This window comes from Siphateles boraxobius, unplaced genomic scaffold (assembly GCF_051911475.1).
Source record: "Siphateles boraxobius isolate OS27281-9 unplaced genomic scaffold, OSU_SipBor_1 130, whole genome shotgun sequence".
In the NCBI taxonomy this organism is placed as follows: Eukaryota; Metazoa; Chordata; class Actinopteri; order Cypriniformes; family Leuciscidae; genus Siphateles; species Siphateles boraxobius.
The window spans coordinates 11024080-11041677 of record NW_027508734.1 but is presented as its reverse complement, the minus strand read 5'-3'; the positions used below and the strand labels follow the sequence as shown (position 1 = coordinate 11041677).

At 37.3% G+C, this 17598-nt stretch overlaps 1 protein-coding gene and 1 non-coding gene across 3 annotated transcripts; one reads left to right on the top strand and one right to left on the bottom strand.

Moving 5' to 3' along the window:
• The first annotated feature begins 1866 nt into the window (after positions 1-1866).
• On the top strand, positions 1867-1939 carry trnar-ucg (transfer RNA arginine (anticodon UCG)). Its single transcript has one exon. It is a non-coding gene; the product is annotated as a tRNA-Arg (tRNA).
• Positions 1940-2637: 698 nt separating this feature from the next.
• On the bottom strand, positions 2638-16443 carry e2f8 (E2F transcription factor 8). Of its 2 annotated transcripts, none has more exons than XM_077227999.1 (14): positions 16113-16443; positions 15030-15120; positions 14622-14873; positions 14343-14499; positions 13934-14245; positions 12040-12201; positions 11330-11467; positions 11012-11215; positions 8528-8612; positions 7985-8438; positions 6358-6669; positions 6106-6241; positions 5211-5533; positions 2638-3419 (listed from the first exon to the last, which is right to left on the bottom strand). In XM_077227999.1, exons 2-14 carry the CDS (start codon positions 15111-15113, stop codon positions 3270-3272), a joined length of 2769 nt encoding a protein of 922 aa, XP_077084114.1. In that variant the 5' UTR covers positions 15114-15120; positions 16113-16443; the 3' UTR covers positions 2638-3269. The 2 variants fall into 2 exon arrangements, with proteins under 2 accessions (XP_077084114.1, XP_077084113.1); XM_077227998.1 differs by lacking the exon at positions 16113-16443 and adding an exon at positions 15198-15325.
• Between the last annotated feature and the right edge of the window lie 1155 nt (positions 16444-17598).

The window sequence follows — 17598 nt, the reverse complement described above, 5'->3', positions numbered from 1 at the left end:
TGCGTGGAAATTAGTTTACAAACACAATTTCTCTCCCCATTCCTGTGTTATTTGGAATAATCAATATGTACTATTTAAAAACAAAACCATTTTTTGGAACGATTGGTTTAACAAAGGTTTAATTTTTGTTAAAGATTTGATAAATCAATCAGGTGACCTACTTAATTATAATGAATTTATTAATTATATTGGGACAAATGTATCTTCTAAAGAATACTTTAAACTTATTCGTTGTATCTCCCCGAAACTACTTTATCTTATAAAAAATGAAAAGATCTATAATCCTGTAACTCCAAGTTTTCTTCCTAGTCTGACTGTTGGGGGCCTTTCTATTCGAGATAAAAAATTTAATAATATATATATCAGAAGAATTTTAACCAAAGAAAAAAGCTCTTCACCTAAGGCAATGGTGAAGTGGAAGCAGGATTACCACTTTCTTGTTTTTAAAAATTTGTGGTCTGATATAAATAAATATGTACTCCCTAATAAAGTTAAAGAAACTCACTTTAAAATAATAAACAGATACTATCCTTGTAATGACTTTATTAGTAAATTTAAAGAAGGGTTTTCACCACTATGCAGTTTCTGTAATGAAGAAAATGAAACTATAATACACTTATTTTTTAATTGTAATTATACTAATTTATTTTGGTCCCAAGTTTCTTGGTTTCTTTTTGAGTTATTTTATAAATTTGTCACAATAACTGAGGTAATGGTCTTGTTTATGGATTGTAACTCTGATTTATTGGAAATGAATAATATAATTAAACTTCTCATTCTATTTGGAAAATATCATATACATAAAGCAAAATGTATATCCACTATACCAAATGTTAGACTATTTTCCACTGATTTGAAGATGTTTTATGACTCTCTAACTTCAATACAAAACAACCGCAAAGCTCTAAAGACATCAAAACTGTTGAAAAGGATACTCAATGTGTTAGAAAGATGATTGATATGTGAAATAAGATGCAGAATTTTTTTTTTTGTTTTTTGTTTTGTTTTTTGTTTGTTTGATTCAAAGATTCAAATGTCTCTGTATTTCCCTTTAACGTTTTCTCAATAAAAAAAAAAAAAAAAAAAAAAAAAAAGCTACTTGCGTCACTCCATTTTAGCTAGTTTGACAGCAGCTGTCACTGCGGGTCTCAGGTGCACGCCCCCCCGCTCAGCCCCGCCCTCGGTTCGTCGTCTCTAGGCTTGTTCGACTTGAACCGGCGCTGCACAGACCGATCGGTTGATGACATCAAAGTACCGCGAGAGCGATTAGAGAGCAGACGGCTCCTTATGCTTTTGAATCGCTCTCGCGGTACTTTGATGTCATCAACCGATCGGTCTGCGCAGCGCCGGTTCAAGTCGAACAAGCCTACCATCTCCGCTGGGGTCTGCCCACTTTTCGAGCATTTTTCAAATATTGCCAGTGGGTGGAGTCAGGCTTTGACCAGGGGTTTAGTTTACCCTTTAACCAATTCAATTTTGCTCTTAACATCAATGCTTCTTAAAAATGCATCAAACTGGCTAATGGTAAACATTTTTTTTAATTGTTGTTATTATTAAATTTTGTTACCTGCTTTTTTAAATTACGATTTTAATTACGAGACTAAAATGCTTTGGGTTATGTAATCACTGAACGAGAATAAACAACACGCTGCCATGACAGGTAGCGAGACTGAGGATAAATTACCGTGCTTTCAATGGCATCCGCTGTTAAAGCTCATAGATCACATCATTTTCCACTGCGCATATTGTCTGGATGTTCTTTTGTCTACTTAAACTTCCTGCTTAAGATTTTTTTTTTTGCAGTGTTTGGTCAGAGAACAGAAAAGATCAAAGATGGTATTGATGTGAGGAGCGCTTCCTCTAACCGGCCTCGTGGCCTAATGGATAAGGCGTCTGACTTCGAATCAGAAGATTGCAGGTTCGAGTCCTGCCGGGGTCGTATCTTTAGTGAAATATCTTTAGGGATTGTTATAGTAACTGGGGAACTAAATTACTGATGAGTTTAGCTACAACTCCGAGTCCCAGTGTGCTTTCCAGTGATATGGTAAACCAGTGAAGTGTACAATATGCGTAAACTAAATTTAAAAAAGCATCCTTCACTCAAGTCATATGCTTGTAATTGGCTTTGATTTATATTATAAAGGTGGATATACAAGTATGTCAAACTATCGGCATGCGTTGTACACAGAAGTATATTACTGAAGGGCTATATATACTATACTATATACTATCTCAACTGCTTGATTGCTTGTATCAGTGCAAAATGTTAACTATATTTTATCGCCTAGCTCTAATCTGCTATATGTGACTATAAGGCATGATTATAATAAAATACTATAAACATTGACATTTTTTTCTCTGTAATGCTGCTTTGAAACAATGCTGCTTTGTTTTGTGAAAATGGTTTAACAATGGTTAGTTTTAAAGCTCAAGTGTGTAAGATTTTCTTAAATGTTAAAGTTCATTCTCTTAGCCTAATTTAATGCTCATTGATTACTATGTCAGGATTTATTATTTCACTCAAAGCATGAGAACTGTCTGCTCAGATCCATCAATCTCTTTCCAGCTCAACCAATAGCGTGTGTTTGGGGCGTGGCTTCTTTTCAACAAACAATTAACATAAAGTAAACACAAAAGTAGAGCACATTCATTTATCTTTATTACATATAGATCCAACTGTAAAGGCAGTTCAAATAAATGATGTGCATATTGTAATATTACTAGAGTTCATTAACATAAAATACAATACAATACATCTACAATACTTTATAACACCTTTAATCTAACATTCTCCCATATCAATACAACATATCACAATGGCCAATTTATGGCTATTCAATATACTGTTGTACTTTAACACTTTAAGTCAATGCCACTCGCAACAAAATCTTCAAATTTTGGCAATTTCTAGAATCCCTGAAATTATATTTCATTTTATACAAATATTTAGACATTTTTTTTTCATTCTTACTTTTTTAACCCTACATTTACAGCATTTCAGAAAGAGCAACCTGAATTATACTTTCATTTTGCAAATAAACCCTTAAGCGTAGCACCATGTTTGCATGCTGTCCAGCCTTCCTCGGTTTCAGCAGTGAAAAGCACCAAGAACCACAGATTTATGTGTAGTTAATGCAGACCCTACAGTAAAGTAACCATATAAAATAGGCAAAAGCATAAAAACACTCAAAGAGAACTAACAAGCACACACAATGGCTCAAACAGAACAGTGTTTTTTTAGCAGCATAAGAACTGCAAGTGTGGAGGTCTTAGGTGTCCTCTGGACTCACATCAAGCTTTCTCTGAGGGATGTAGAAGTTTTTGGGAAGTGTGTTGTTGGTTACAGTAGGGAAGGAGACGGGTGTGTGAAAGAAACTCTGCTGGAGGGCTTGGCCGCCTTTAGGTGTGGTTACTAAAGCCTGCAGGAGAGAGAGCAAATATTCAAATGACTGTCTTAAACAACAAAGAACTATTCACACAAACCAAGGAAGGCTCAAAGTTACTCATATGGAAATTACACTGAAGTCGGTAAGATTTGTAATGTTTTTAAAAGTCGCTTATGCTCAGCAAGGCTGCATTTATTTGATCAGAAATCCAGTAAAATCTATCCTGGCTAACGTCAGACCTCATCTCATTGAGACGTGGGTCTGGGTACCACATGTTCATTTTCTAGTATTTGAGGCGTGGTTTACGAATGCCCAGAGCCGTTTATTGGGGGCTCCTAATGTCTATAAAATGCGCCTGTACGTAGCTCATAGCCAATCGTTTCAATTGTACCAGATGACGTATGTAGAGCGACAGAAATTAGACGAGGAAGAAGGGTCAGAGATTTAACTTAACTACTTGGAACAATATCTAAGGCTGCATCGAAAGGTAACTTTGCGTATGCTGCCATGTTGGATCCATAGGTATAAACAAACTGCTTGGGTGTGTCGCATAGACGACATCATCGTCTTGCTGCTCCCTCCCTGTTCTGTGATTGGTGACCTCGCTGAGGCGAAAATCTGGTCCATGGAATCCAGGCTGCCTAGCAGCGTGAATAAAATCGCGCCGCGTGCAAGGCAGCATGGGAAAACCCAGGCTAAGTAAAATTGTGAAAAAAATTATTACAATTTAAAATAAAAGTTTTCTATTGAATATATTTTGAAAGGTCATTTACTTGTGATGGCAAACTGAATTTTCAGCATTATTACTCCAGTCTTCAGCGCAGTGCTGGGTAGATTACTTACAAATTGTAGTCCGCACTAAATACCAACTACATTATTAAAATCGAAGTTAGTATTGTAATCTATTGTTACACATTTGATTACTTTTTGATTGCTTGTAGATTACTTTTGATGTGACTTGTTTAAAACAAATAGTATATCTTGTACCATATCGATACAAAATATTCTTGTTATCAACAACATGAAGTGCATTAAACATTATATTACGTCAGGGTTCCCAAATAACGAAAAGCTAATAATTGATTAAATATTAAAAAAACAAAATACAATTAAAACACTAACAAAAAGATGAAATCTTTTCTCAATTTTCCATGACATTCTAAACATATATAAGCAATAGTTCACACACACACACACACACACACACACACACACACACACACACACACACACACACACACACACACACACACACACACACACAAATAATCCATTAGAAATAATACTAATAAGATCATTTTATATGTTAATTTGATGTTCAACTTTTCTTATTATCAATGTTGAAAACAGCTGTGCTGCTTAATATATTTATGTGGAAACAATAATATATATTTTTTGGTGATTAGAAAATTAAAAATGAAAACATTTATTAGAAATGAAAATCTTTTGTAGTTGTCACTTTAAAGCATCCTTCATACATTTTTCATTCATCCTTGCTGAACAAAATTATTTGTTTATTTGGAGGAAAATAAAATCTTACTGACCTCAAACAGGAAAATACTACAGGCACAACACAATTTGATATTGGGAAGTTTTTTTTTTAATTTGTATTAATTAGAAGCAAAAAAAGGTTTTCAACAGTTATCCATCTAGCTTAATGTAGATTATAATATTGTAACTCATTATATTATGAATAGTTAAAATATATGGTAATTCTAATTTACATTATATCATCTAAAAACATTTTTTTTTTGCAACAGTAACTTGCCGACTTGTACATAACAATCTCTTACAATTAGTTTGATTGCGTTGCAGTGGTTGTACCTGTGGTATGCTGATGAGGGTGACGGGCTGTCCGTGTATTGAGGCCGGCTGCAGAGCTCGGGCAGGAGACAGGGGCTTTACAAAGATCATGCCCTGGTGAGGGAGCCCTGGGTGCGGAGATGGAAGTGTGCTGGACGCCTCAGGAGTGGAGTTTGGTGTGGTGGTGCCGGGGATAAGGCCCAGGTTCTGCAGTGTGAAGTTGAGAATAGCAGGACTGGGACTGTGGATGCGATGGCCTTGGGAAAGAAAGGGGGACATGTGCGGTATCCGGTGGAGAGGGAGCCGGGTGGGGGTAACTTCTTGAGGAAGATGGGGTCTAGAACCTGAAAAGAATGGGAATGGCTGTATCAGTGATTGTTCAATTCATTACATGCAAGTTTGACTGTATGAATACAGCTCATATGGCTTGGTTGGTCACCGTGATTTTGCCAAATAAGATATGTTCCTGGATATTTTGTTGATCCTGGAACTACATTCCTGTCGCAAAATTTAGTCTAACCCTATCCCTAAACCCAACCCTACCAATAGATTATCCCTACAATCAGAGGGAAATGATAGATGAATAACACTGATGTAGAAGCATCTAACCCTGGTTGTAAGCCTAAACCTAACATAAACTGTAAACTTTTAATCTGATTGGAATATTGTTGTTCCAGGATCAACAAAGATCTTGATCCAGTAACATGTTGTTCTTTGTGAAATCAAGTTCACCTGGGTAGTCTAATGCTCACTGATGTTTATTGTGAAACATTCTGGACTATATGACAAATTCGGGCCAGTATGAATTCTCAAACCATCTCATCTAGGTTCCACCTTTTGAGCACTGAAAATCCATGTTGATTCTATTTTTGATAACTGGAATCTGGATAAGCACTTATTTTGAGTACTAGCATACCTGCGTTTGGGGTGTGGTAGATATTGTATGTTGGTGTGGAGGCTCTGGAGATTTCTCCAGTGGAGTACTGTGGATCTCTGAAGTTGAGGATGGACTGCTGAGGGATCGGAATCAAATAACCTGCAGGGATCAAAGTCTGATACAAACAAAAGAAATTACGGTCAAGATTGTAACTCTTATGAAAATAATAAGCAAAACACACCTAAAACAATTAGGATAATTCCTACATTTTTGAAGATGTGTGATTCCCACCTCTGTATGCATGGCTCCAGATGGCAGCCCCATGTCCTGAAAGTGAATCTTCTGGGCCTGCGACTGAGGTGGTCTAACAGGGGTCAGTCCTGCCTCGTTGTCTGAGGTCTGAACCTTCTCCTCCTTCTCCAGGAAGGTCTCCACGCTGTGCTCTAGAGGTGCTGTGCTGGTGGGTAATGAGGGAGGCTGGTTCTCACAGGGCTTGGTGAACTCCAGATGCAGGGCTCTCGGGGAAGGCCGGTGGGAGACAAAAGACCCTCTACGGGCCTTTAGACGAGCTTGCAGAATCTCACACAGCTTTGGAGAACCGCTCTTAATAGGAAACAAACACCAGAAGGTTGAAATGGTTACTAAATGTAACGTCAGTACAAGAAATAGTGTTGTCAAAAGTACTACAATTTTAAAAATGTGACAATACCAGCATTCCCCTCTAGCATTTTGAGCACTGTTGAACGGATCCTTAAACAGTTCTGGTTGTAAAGACAACATGTTGTCTCCGACGAGGGCTTACAGATACACACGGGAGCGTTTGAAAGCAGGAGGCGTCTATTAGCAGTTTCCAAATATATCCGGTGATAGTCGGATCAGCTGATAGACGCCTGCTTTCAAACGCTCCCTTGTGTATCTGTGTAAGCATTAGATGAAGAGCGTCAAATATGTCATCGTTGATCATTGTAGCCAATCGTAGACATATCTGTTGAGCGTGTGAACACAATGGCCAATCAGAGAAACGTGATGAGCACGTGAACGCAATGGTGTATTAGAGATGTTTAAGAATCCGTTCAACAGCATTCAAGATGCTAGAGGGAAATGCTGGTATCATGAATTGTTTTTAAATTTCAGTACAAAATTGGTATAGAAGTCATTACTTGTGACAACACACAAGAAATGCAGTTAATTTAAAAGGTCAGACTGCAAAAGCTAGTTACAAAAAAACAGATAGAAGGAAGAATATGTAATCATATTTATTTATATGGACAGCATTTAAATAAAAACACAGCAATAAAGTGCATTTACTAATACATTTTTAAGATCAAAAGTTGTATCTGTTATCATTAGTTAATGCACTGTGAACAGCAATGAAGTGCAATATTTTGGTAAAAACCTTTTTAATACAGTGAAATAATTAATTGTTGATCCAAAAATCTAAAATTAAATTTTCAACCCAATGTCGTTCAAAACCCGCAAGACTTTCGTTCATCTTCGAAACAAAAATGAATATATTTTAATGAAATCTGAGATTTTTCTGTCCCTCCATTGATAGCTACGCAACTACCACTTTGACGCTTCAAAATGTTCATAAAGAGATCATAAAACTAACCAATTTGAATCAAGTTGTTTAGTCCAATATTTCTGAAGAGACACGATCAATTTATATGAACCGAGTGAATTTAGGCTTTTATTCACATATAAACATTCATTATCTCACACATCAGTTGTGATAAACGGAACTCAAGTATGGTCGCTTGACGTGCGAGAAGTTCTCAGGAACCAATGAGGTTTATTCTCATGTTACGCAGCATGTTTGAGATTCCGCAAGAACCAATGAGGTTCATTCTCGTGTGTTAACATTTAAAATATATTCTATATCTATATATTCTTTAGCGAACTCATCAAGTAACCTCACCTTTGGCTCTATCCGCTGCTGTTTGGATGGACTTCCCACTAAGCTCTTTTCTCCACATGCTCGTTTAAGGGTTGAGGGACTTGTCGGCTCTTTACCGTGTGATGATGACTGGTTACTGTTAGTCATGTCAGCCGGTGATGTCTTTGCGTTTGCACTCCCTGGGCTCTCAAATGTCATTGAACGGACCGCCAGGCTGGTGGGCTGTGGTCTTAGAGAGGTGGGGTGCATGTAAACAGCATATGACCTGCCTGCCTTGTGCTGAGGAATCAGAACCGGGATTATTGGGGAACACTTAGTTGAAAGGTATGAGATCGCCCCAGCGGGCAGAACTGGGATCTGCATTCTTGAAGGCCCATAAGGCTGATGATTGCTAGAAGACGAGGATTCAGATGAGTGTGTAGGGCTTTCATTCAGAGCGTCCGTCACCTCATTGTTCGGTTGAATATGATGGACCCTGCAACCCAAGTCCATAGGTGTTATGTCTGAAATTGGTTGTTCACCGTCTTTTTTCTGTTCTAAGAAGTATAAGTTATGTTTACTTACGTCGATTGTTCATCTAGTTGCTTTTTGCAGATAGCAGCCAGATGGGCCATTTTGTTTGTGTAGAACTCACTGTTTGCAGAATCACCTATTAGACAAGAGATGGATCATTAGTTCATTATCAGAACATTATTTGACTCTGTAAGATAATAATTAGGGATGCACGATATATCGACCATATATCGATATCGGCCGATAAATGGTCTTTTTTGATGTTATCGATCCGATAAGAAAATTTGGCCGATATATCAAAGCCGATAGATAATAGATTATTTACTTCAGTTGAGAGATGCGCGCTGTTCGCCATGATGGTTCTGAATGATTGGATTCACTTCGAAAAGGAAGATACAGTTCAGTGCAACATGTGCAGCACAAATCTGTCACATAGGCTTCATAACACTATAATAAAAACGCCTGTAAAAGAATGTTGTGAATTCTTGTTCGCCAGTGTTTCAGCGCGACGAGCGCGTTGTTTTGGAAAGAGCGCATCTATGGAGTTAAGCCTTCATGACAAGCATAGTCAAGTTCTCTTGAGCATTCGCAGCATTCTGTGCCATTGTAAGTTGTAATATGTTTATTTTGTGTATATATATCTGTATTATTATATATATTATATATAATATCCTATATTATTAATCTAATATAGGATGCGTTTGGTTGAGTTAATGATCGATGCAGTAGCGCTTCATTGTGCCGGTGATCATCTTTATAGCCTATTTAGCGTGCGCGCAGCTCAAACAGCAATGCACATTCCTAACTATAATTGGGACTGTCATATACATGCCATTATAATGAGAACACTATTGTAATAAAACGTTGTGAATTCTCTGGGTTTAGTTGCCGTGTTTCAGCGCGTTGTTGTGGGAATAGCGCGTCCAGAACAGGGATTACTACAACATTGTGACCAGCACAAGTTTGATTGTGCATTCACGTCATTTTGTGCAGATAAGTCGTAATATAAAGTTGATGTAAAATAAATATCTGATTAATCTCACATATGATGCGTTTCGTGGATTTAAACAGCCAGCTAGAAAAGTTCTTCAGTTTCCCGGTGCTCGTTCTCTTCAGCTTAAGCACGCGCAGATTGAACAACAATGCAAAACATTAAAACCTATGATTGGGACTGTCATATAATTATAATTGTGTTCACTATTGTAATAAATTTGTAAATTCTTTGGGTTTGCATTCTTCAGCAACCGTTGAGTTGATTAACCTTCTAGCAAAGCGTTTTGGTTTAACGTTCGTTCTCTTCAGCTTCAGCGCGCGCAGCTCACACAGCAATGTCATTTGAAACAGTAATTAAGCTATTAAAGATTTTTTACTATCACTGTATTATTAAAAATGTTTAATTTTTTTCAAAAACATTGTGTTATAATTAATAACTACCATTATTTTGTTCTCGTATTATTTTCATCAACGATATGGTTTGATAAAAATAATTTCCTTATTGTCCGTACAGAGGCGATTCCATTTTATTGATCCATTTTGTTTCTTTATATGCAGCCCAATGTTATCCAATGACTTGTTTGCATTATTTAGGTATTTTATGTTTTGTTAGGCAATAGATTTTTTGATAACACTTTACAAAAAGGTCTCCTTTGTTAATGCATTAACTAACAGAGAGCAATAGCCTTTGTTATAGTAGTTAATAAAATGTGTGTGTTCATGTTAGTTCACAATGCATTGACTAATGTTAACAGATACAACTTTCTTAAAAATGTCTTATAAAATTGTTGGTTCATGCTAACTAATGCTAACAAAATTAAACCGTATTATAAAGTGTTACCATTTTTGTAATAAAGAAAGTTGCCCATAGGAGTGTAAAATTTATTTTAAAAGTTAAGGAATCTTACACTGGTTCAAACTAGGCTGTACTGTATTGTATATGTTTGATTTATGTTAAAAGTGTTTGAGACAAGGCTTTTAATGGTGAGCCTTTTGTTTATGTATACAGGCTATCAAAGTATATACATTTTTTTAATTTAGATTTATCGGCCAATATATCGGTTATCGGCTTTCAAATGTAAAGAATTATCGGTTATCGGTATCGGCCAAAATGTTCATATCGGTGCATCCCTAATAATAATAGTATATTATCTTATATTTTACAAATAAAAAGGTAATACTTTACTGTAGTTAACATGAACTAACAATGAACAATATTTCTTCAGCATTTATTAATCTTATTTAATGTTAATTTCAGCATTTACTAATACATTTTTAAGATAAAAAGTTGTATCTGGTAACATTAATGCACTGTGAACTAACATGAATGCAAAGCTGAATCCTTGCTAAAAGTATTAATATATCTCTCTCTCGATTCGATTTCAAAGAGACAATCTCAAGCTGGGAGGCAGGAGGAAGACAAACTCAAGTCTTTTACTATTAATAATGACTGACCTTAGTCTGAAAGTAGAAAATTCCCACAGAAAACAGAAGATGATCAGTCAGTTGCTTGCTTACGATGAAACTACAATAATGGCTCACCTGTCATTTTAGCAGGACTAGAAGGTGCAGAGTTTATTTTCCTGCGGTCGCTCTGTATGCTCTTAACCAGCTTGACTAAGGAATGGTGGCGGGTAAAACCTCGCTTTGTTCCGGGGGAGGAAAAGAGATTTTTAGCACAGTTATCAACCGAGGAACGAGACTCCAGAGGCTGTGATGCTGATGATGTAGTAGAGGTCCCCAGATCTGTAAACATAACCAACAACAATAAATGATATAAGAAGTGAAAACATGCACATGACTTCATAAACACCATAAGCCTGAATAAGATTATAAACAAGTCAGATAGGTCTCCCTCACCCTTTGGAGATGGTAAGTCTTCTGGTCCAGTCCACCTGAAAGCAGGCTTTCTTCCTCTATCCTCAGTCACATGCACTTTCTTTATCAGCTCTAGGCTGCTCAGAACATTTGCAATGTCATAAAGTCTGCGGATCTTAGCTACAAACAGAAAAAGGAATTATCAGTTCCATCTTCACTACAATGATAGGAGTTTTAGGGTAAGTTTACATGACAACGATGTACTAAAACGGTAAGTTTTTCCTTAGCGTTTTCCACCGTGTACGGATGATACCATTGTCAAAATGACCCCTGTTCGCACAGATCTGCGAAAACGACAAAAAATGCTGTAATATTCATGCCAGGCCTGTAGTTGACGATGTCACTTCGTAAAGAAACATTATGCGCCTATAGACTGAACACGTAATACGCATGACATACAACTTTTTGTAGTTTACAGATGATAGCAGTATCTTCTTCAAAAAAGTGCACTTTGAACCCCGTTTACAGGCCCCCAAAAAGCTGTTGTCATGTAAATGAATGGCCAAAACACGTAAAAAGTTTTCTGTTGGAGTACTTCAAAGTAGTTTTTATTGGTGGAGGACATTTGATTATGCACTTTTTAAAAGATTTGTATCTGTTTTCAACCACCAAATGAAACGGAAAACATAAGTGCCCTCCACTATCACAATGATCAGAGTGTATTTTATATGTACGATGAGAACAGCACTCACTTTTGAACTTGTTTTTGTCCTGATCCACCACGTGATCTTCACCGATGAGAATCTTGGCAGCTATTTCAAGACTAACCACAGGAGGGCTGGACACCAGGAACAACATGACGAATTTCTGACTCATCACTCTCAGAGATTTGTCTTTTCGACTATTCGCTGAAGCTGCAGGGGATAAGCAAAGTCAACAGGTTTTATTCACGGAGTATGCATAGCACGAATCTGTGTTTGAAATCTGTGTGCGAGCGTTTTAACGAACGAATCATGATTTGTTTTGTTACTTTGGTACTAAAATGCTTTCTAAATTCACGAAGGGTGAGATGAAATGTTAGACGTATATATTTCATCTTAAATGTGCAGTATGTAAAATTGACAGCTAGCGGTTGAAATGGTTAACGTTTCTCCCGACCCTTCCTCCTCAAGACTCAACGCTCTTGTGGGCTGCCAGATTTAGAACACACAACAGGAACGAACGCAATTGACAACAGAGAGCCTTGTGAGATGTTAGATGATGAGTTTTAATATGCCTCTGGTCATAGAGCTTTTTAGATGAATGCTGAGGCTTCTTAGGTCGGGTTGAATCTGCAATCTCTGACCTAGTTTGTTTGCTGGGTTCAATATGCTGTGTTTTCTGCCCACTGGAAATTAGGTGTGATGAAATACAATTGGGTAAATTGGCAGTGTGAGGAATCACACGGACCAAAACAAAAACAGACACTCCCACTAGAGGCTGACATTTTTTCTGGAATCCCGCGAGATGGGAGACAAAATCACTATATCACGGGATTGGGACGGGAAAGGAAAAAATGTCAGCGGGAGTGGGCGGGACCGGGAATCGTAATAAAACTATGATACCCAACTTTATACACAAATATACAGTTTCTATAAATAAACCCTATATTTAAATTTTGAACTAAATTCTATTTGCCCCATCTCCATGCACCAAGTTGTATACAATGCCAACGACCAATAATATAAGAGAAGCTTCCCTCATACACTGTGTTGCCGCGAAAATCACAATCAAAATGGAGTCAGACATGAAAGTCACACTGATACGACTACTGTCGGAAAACGATCAATCAGTTGTGCTCACCGACATTTCAGGGCGATCTCAAGAAGGAAATATTTAGTTCAAGAAGGAAATTTGGTTGTTGTTTAAATTTTGTTCTTTCAATTCAGTAAAGTAACAAACTGTGCTATGCTCATATCTGAACTGTATTTATTTTACTGTAACTGACAGATTCTGGTCAAAAAACACAACACGGGAGTGGGAGGGAATAGGAGTCATTATTCTGGGATTGGGACAGGATTGGATGTTTTTTCGTGGGATTGGGACGGGACAGGAATTTTTTTTGTGGGAGTGGGATGGGAGAGGTTTGAAAATCCACTCCCGTGTCACCCTCTAATTCCCACACAGAACTAACATCTCGAAGTAGAATAACTGGCTGAATGAACTGGCTAGAATTGCTTTTCAGAGAAACAAGTTTATTAACTTAGCATGTTTCCTAAATCTCTGCAAACATATTATAGTAGATTTTTGCTTTAACAGTACTTTTTATTTTATTTTTTACAATCTACACCTTTAAATATATTACATCATATACAGTAAAAAAAATGCATTATAGCAGCTGCAATGTTTCTCTGAATAAAGCTCCATCTGTGTATTTTGTTTCTCTCAACAATGGAATTTTGACCCGGAGAGACTTATAGTCAAGTTTAACTTATTTTCTGGAAATACGTTACTCCATATTTAACATTAGAACAAATTTATGTGCGTACGTATGTGTTGTGAATTAGGTGGATGTTTTTCATGAGAAGAACACACAGTTCTCCTCTGTGTACTGTACAAATACAAAATAATGAAATGAGACCCAATGTCAGGCTGTGACATGGTTACCTGCTTTAGGATCTGTTCCTGAAAGCTCTGCTTGACCAGAGTCTCCATCCATATCAAAACTGGACATTTCTTCATTCTCCTTCTCCTCTCCCTCCAAGTCGAACTCTCTCTCTTCTCGCTCTAGGTTCCTTTGACGGATCTGGTGCATCAGTTGCTCATAGCGGTTTTCTTTGCCAGCCCGTTTCAGCACGGCAAGTGTCTGCGCAAGTTTCACCCGGCCGTGCCACGTGTAGCAGTTCTTGGCCAGCCGGCTGACCATGTTTAGGCTCTCGAGAACATTCATGATGTCGTAAATACGACGTCGTTCCACACCTGGGAGGATAGTGAGAATGGAAGCCATTAGGATTGATGAAACAAACATGATTGATGACTGAAATAAGTAGTTCTGTTTGATCAGTGAGTGACTTACTCAGTTCTGTTGCCACATCGTCGAGGCTGATTTTGTTGTTTACAGCAGGATTGGGGTAGTTTGGGTACCTTGCAAGAAATTTGTAACACAGCAAACCTAGGCTTTTGTCTTTACGACTTATCTGGAGCTTTTCTACTTCTTCCCCTTGCTCAGGCTCCTGTGTGGCACGACAATGGAAAACACACATATCATTATCAAAGCATTTTAGCAAACAGAGGAAGAGCTGCAACAAATAGTGAGACTCTGAGTACTGTTATACACACAGACTTTTACTGATACCTGTGAGTTCTCCGATTCGCCACTGTCCGCTGCTTGTTCTTTCTCGCGGTTGCGAATCTCAGGACTGGCCGCACTTATAAGCATCTTCAGGTTGGAGGTGGGTGTCCAGGGCTCGCTAGACGGTGCCTCAAGGCCCTTAGTAGGTGTGGTCAGGGGCCCCATGTTATTATGGCTCTCAAGTGATGAAGCTTCAGATGCTGAAGCCTTATTTGAGTTTTTTAGTGGTGTTTGTGGTTCCACAAAAACATGACCCTGTTACATAGAAAACATAATAGGTCATCATGATCATAATCGCACTTTTTTATTTTTCAAAAAATGCTTATTTTATGTAGTATGAACATAATTTGTACTGGTTTTTCAAGTCACTATTTTGTTGACATTTGTTAAACTAAAATACTTGTAACTGACCTTGTCATTTGTTGATGTTGCCTTCGATGGACTTCTTAAAGGCTTCTTGGTTACTTTTTGACCTTCTGATAATGTACTGGACATTTTCCACCTAAAAAAAACGAACACACGGTCAATGTTTCAATAATCAACGTTCACTTACACAGTTTAAATTACAATCAATCCTACCGTTTCTTCACAGCATTATACAGTCTTGGAGACAACATTGTAAAGATCAGTCTCGGGTATAACTCAAACACAGCTTAAACTTATTTAAAAAATTTAACAGATATGAATAAATGAGCATAAATCAAAAAAAGTATTTTGATTTCAAATTAGTGTTGATTTTTTGCGCTTAGCAATAACTGACAAGCGTTCCATCGAATGGCTACGGAGACCTTCAACGAAAACACACCCCCAACTGACAGCGGCCAATGAGAGGGCACGAGGAGGCGGGACTTCATCACGTCCCGCGCGCCTCCACACTTTTTGAAATCTTGGCGCGGAATCTAGCAGATTGCAAAATACTTAGCCCGGAAGTCACTAACTTTCCTACAACTCTAAAGAAATCGTTTAGCTGCCCGATTGTCTTGCGCTTTGAATAATTCAACAGTCTAGATAAACTATTAATATTCCTGAGTTTTTTTAAATTACCCGACTAACGTTGCTAGCATAGGTAGCTAATAACTCATTTACTTATCTACTGTAACGTTATATTGCATTTCAATTAGAAAAAAAGGTATATAATAAACGCTCGGGAATGAATTATGTACATATATATGTTCGTGTTTACATCAAGATTGTAGTCATGTTGGCTCAGAACACTACAAAACTAACTTAGAGGTTTCACAGTCAGTTAGCGCGGGTTAAAAAACAAGAGAGCCTCCAGTGTGACGTGTAAATATATAATAAAATGAAATTACCGTACGCATTATAGAACAAAACATTGTTTTCGATTAATTTTAGTAACTAAAACGGATGTTAGTTAGGGTAAAGTTAAGCCAAACAATCCTGAAACGTATCCACAAGCTTACAGCCAACTAACGTTAACGTTACCATAGAATAAAACTACAAAAACATGACAAAATATAAAAAGGTACTCACCCAAAAAGAGAAATATACCTCTCTCACATACTACTCGGCATCGGTCGTGCCCATAAATCCGTAGGAATACTTTACAGTTACTGTAAATATCAAACGTTTAACGTTACAGTTCCAGGTCTCCAAGAATATCGGATCCAACACTTCTGGCACTTAACCCAAGTCACATTAAAGTAACCGTGAACAAATAAAAAGAGGAAACAAACTGCCTTTGATGCAAAGCTGAGGAAAAGTTGTATGTGTCCGTTTCCTAGTGAGTAAAAAAGTTTATTTGATCAGTCTGACCATTTGTCCCGCCTAGATACTGGACACACAGCGCGCTACGCCCCGCCCCGCCTCCTCACTCCTCTCCGCCAATCACAGCTAGAGGAACCCAGACTTCCGGCTGCTACTACGACAGCACATAGTCTCTATATGTAGTCTATGCGACAGCAGGTCACGGGGGTAAAAAACTCAGTGAAACAAGTTGTTCCTTGTTAGGGGAAATAAGACTTTTCTTCTAATTTTTTAAAGTCAGAAGTTCAACATTACCTAAAAACAATAATATGTTTGGAAAAATAAAAACTGCAAAATGTGTTTCTATTTGTAAACATTTTAATATGTTTGTTTAACTTTACTTTATATATTTTCATTTGTTAATTCACTGTTTTGCAGTTATTTTTTTTGTTTTTGTTTTATTTTTATGTTTATTCAATTATTGGCTGTATTTGTAATTCTTCAAAACACATTTTCTTTCAGTTGTAAGCGGGGCCTAAAATGAACACTCGGCAAGTGCCAAATGCGAGTAAAAATCGGTGTTGGCGAGTATGTGAAATGTTATTACTCGCCAGTTGGCCGGTAACATTTTTATGAATTCTAACAATGCATTGACAAAAAAACAATGATACTCTGGACATTTTACGGGCCACAATGCATCGTCACGAAAGTTTAAACCATGACAATTTAAGCGCAAGGATACGCAAATGGGAGCTCATTTCGTTATCTGCGTGCTGCGTGCGCCCAGAAAGCTGCGTCTCAAACAGCTTGCAAATACTGAATTGAGCTGCTTCTTCTTCTTGCACTTGAGCGGACAAATTCATGTAAAAAAAAATTATGTAAAAAAATAGCAAGTATCCTAGGAGACATAGTCGGTTATGTCTATAAACAGTTGATAAAGTAAATGCATGTGTATCAGTATATTAGATCCGTACATTCACTCTTAATGTGACATCAACATAATATTCCTGCTGTCTGTCTGTGTTTCATCAAACAACAAAGAAAAAATCACTGCTCTTGATTGAATACATTTTGTAACTTTATTTTTTTTTATAGAATTGTTTTCTATTTTGCAAGTACAAAGAAAAACAGAGACAAACAACCTGGACACCTGGTGTCCATCCAAGTATATTAACCAATACTAAACAATATTCTCTGTGCAATAGGGGGAAAAAAACAAAAAACAACAACAACAACAACAACAGCACAATGCACATTCCCCTTCACTTTATAC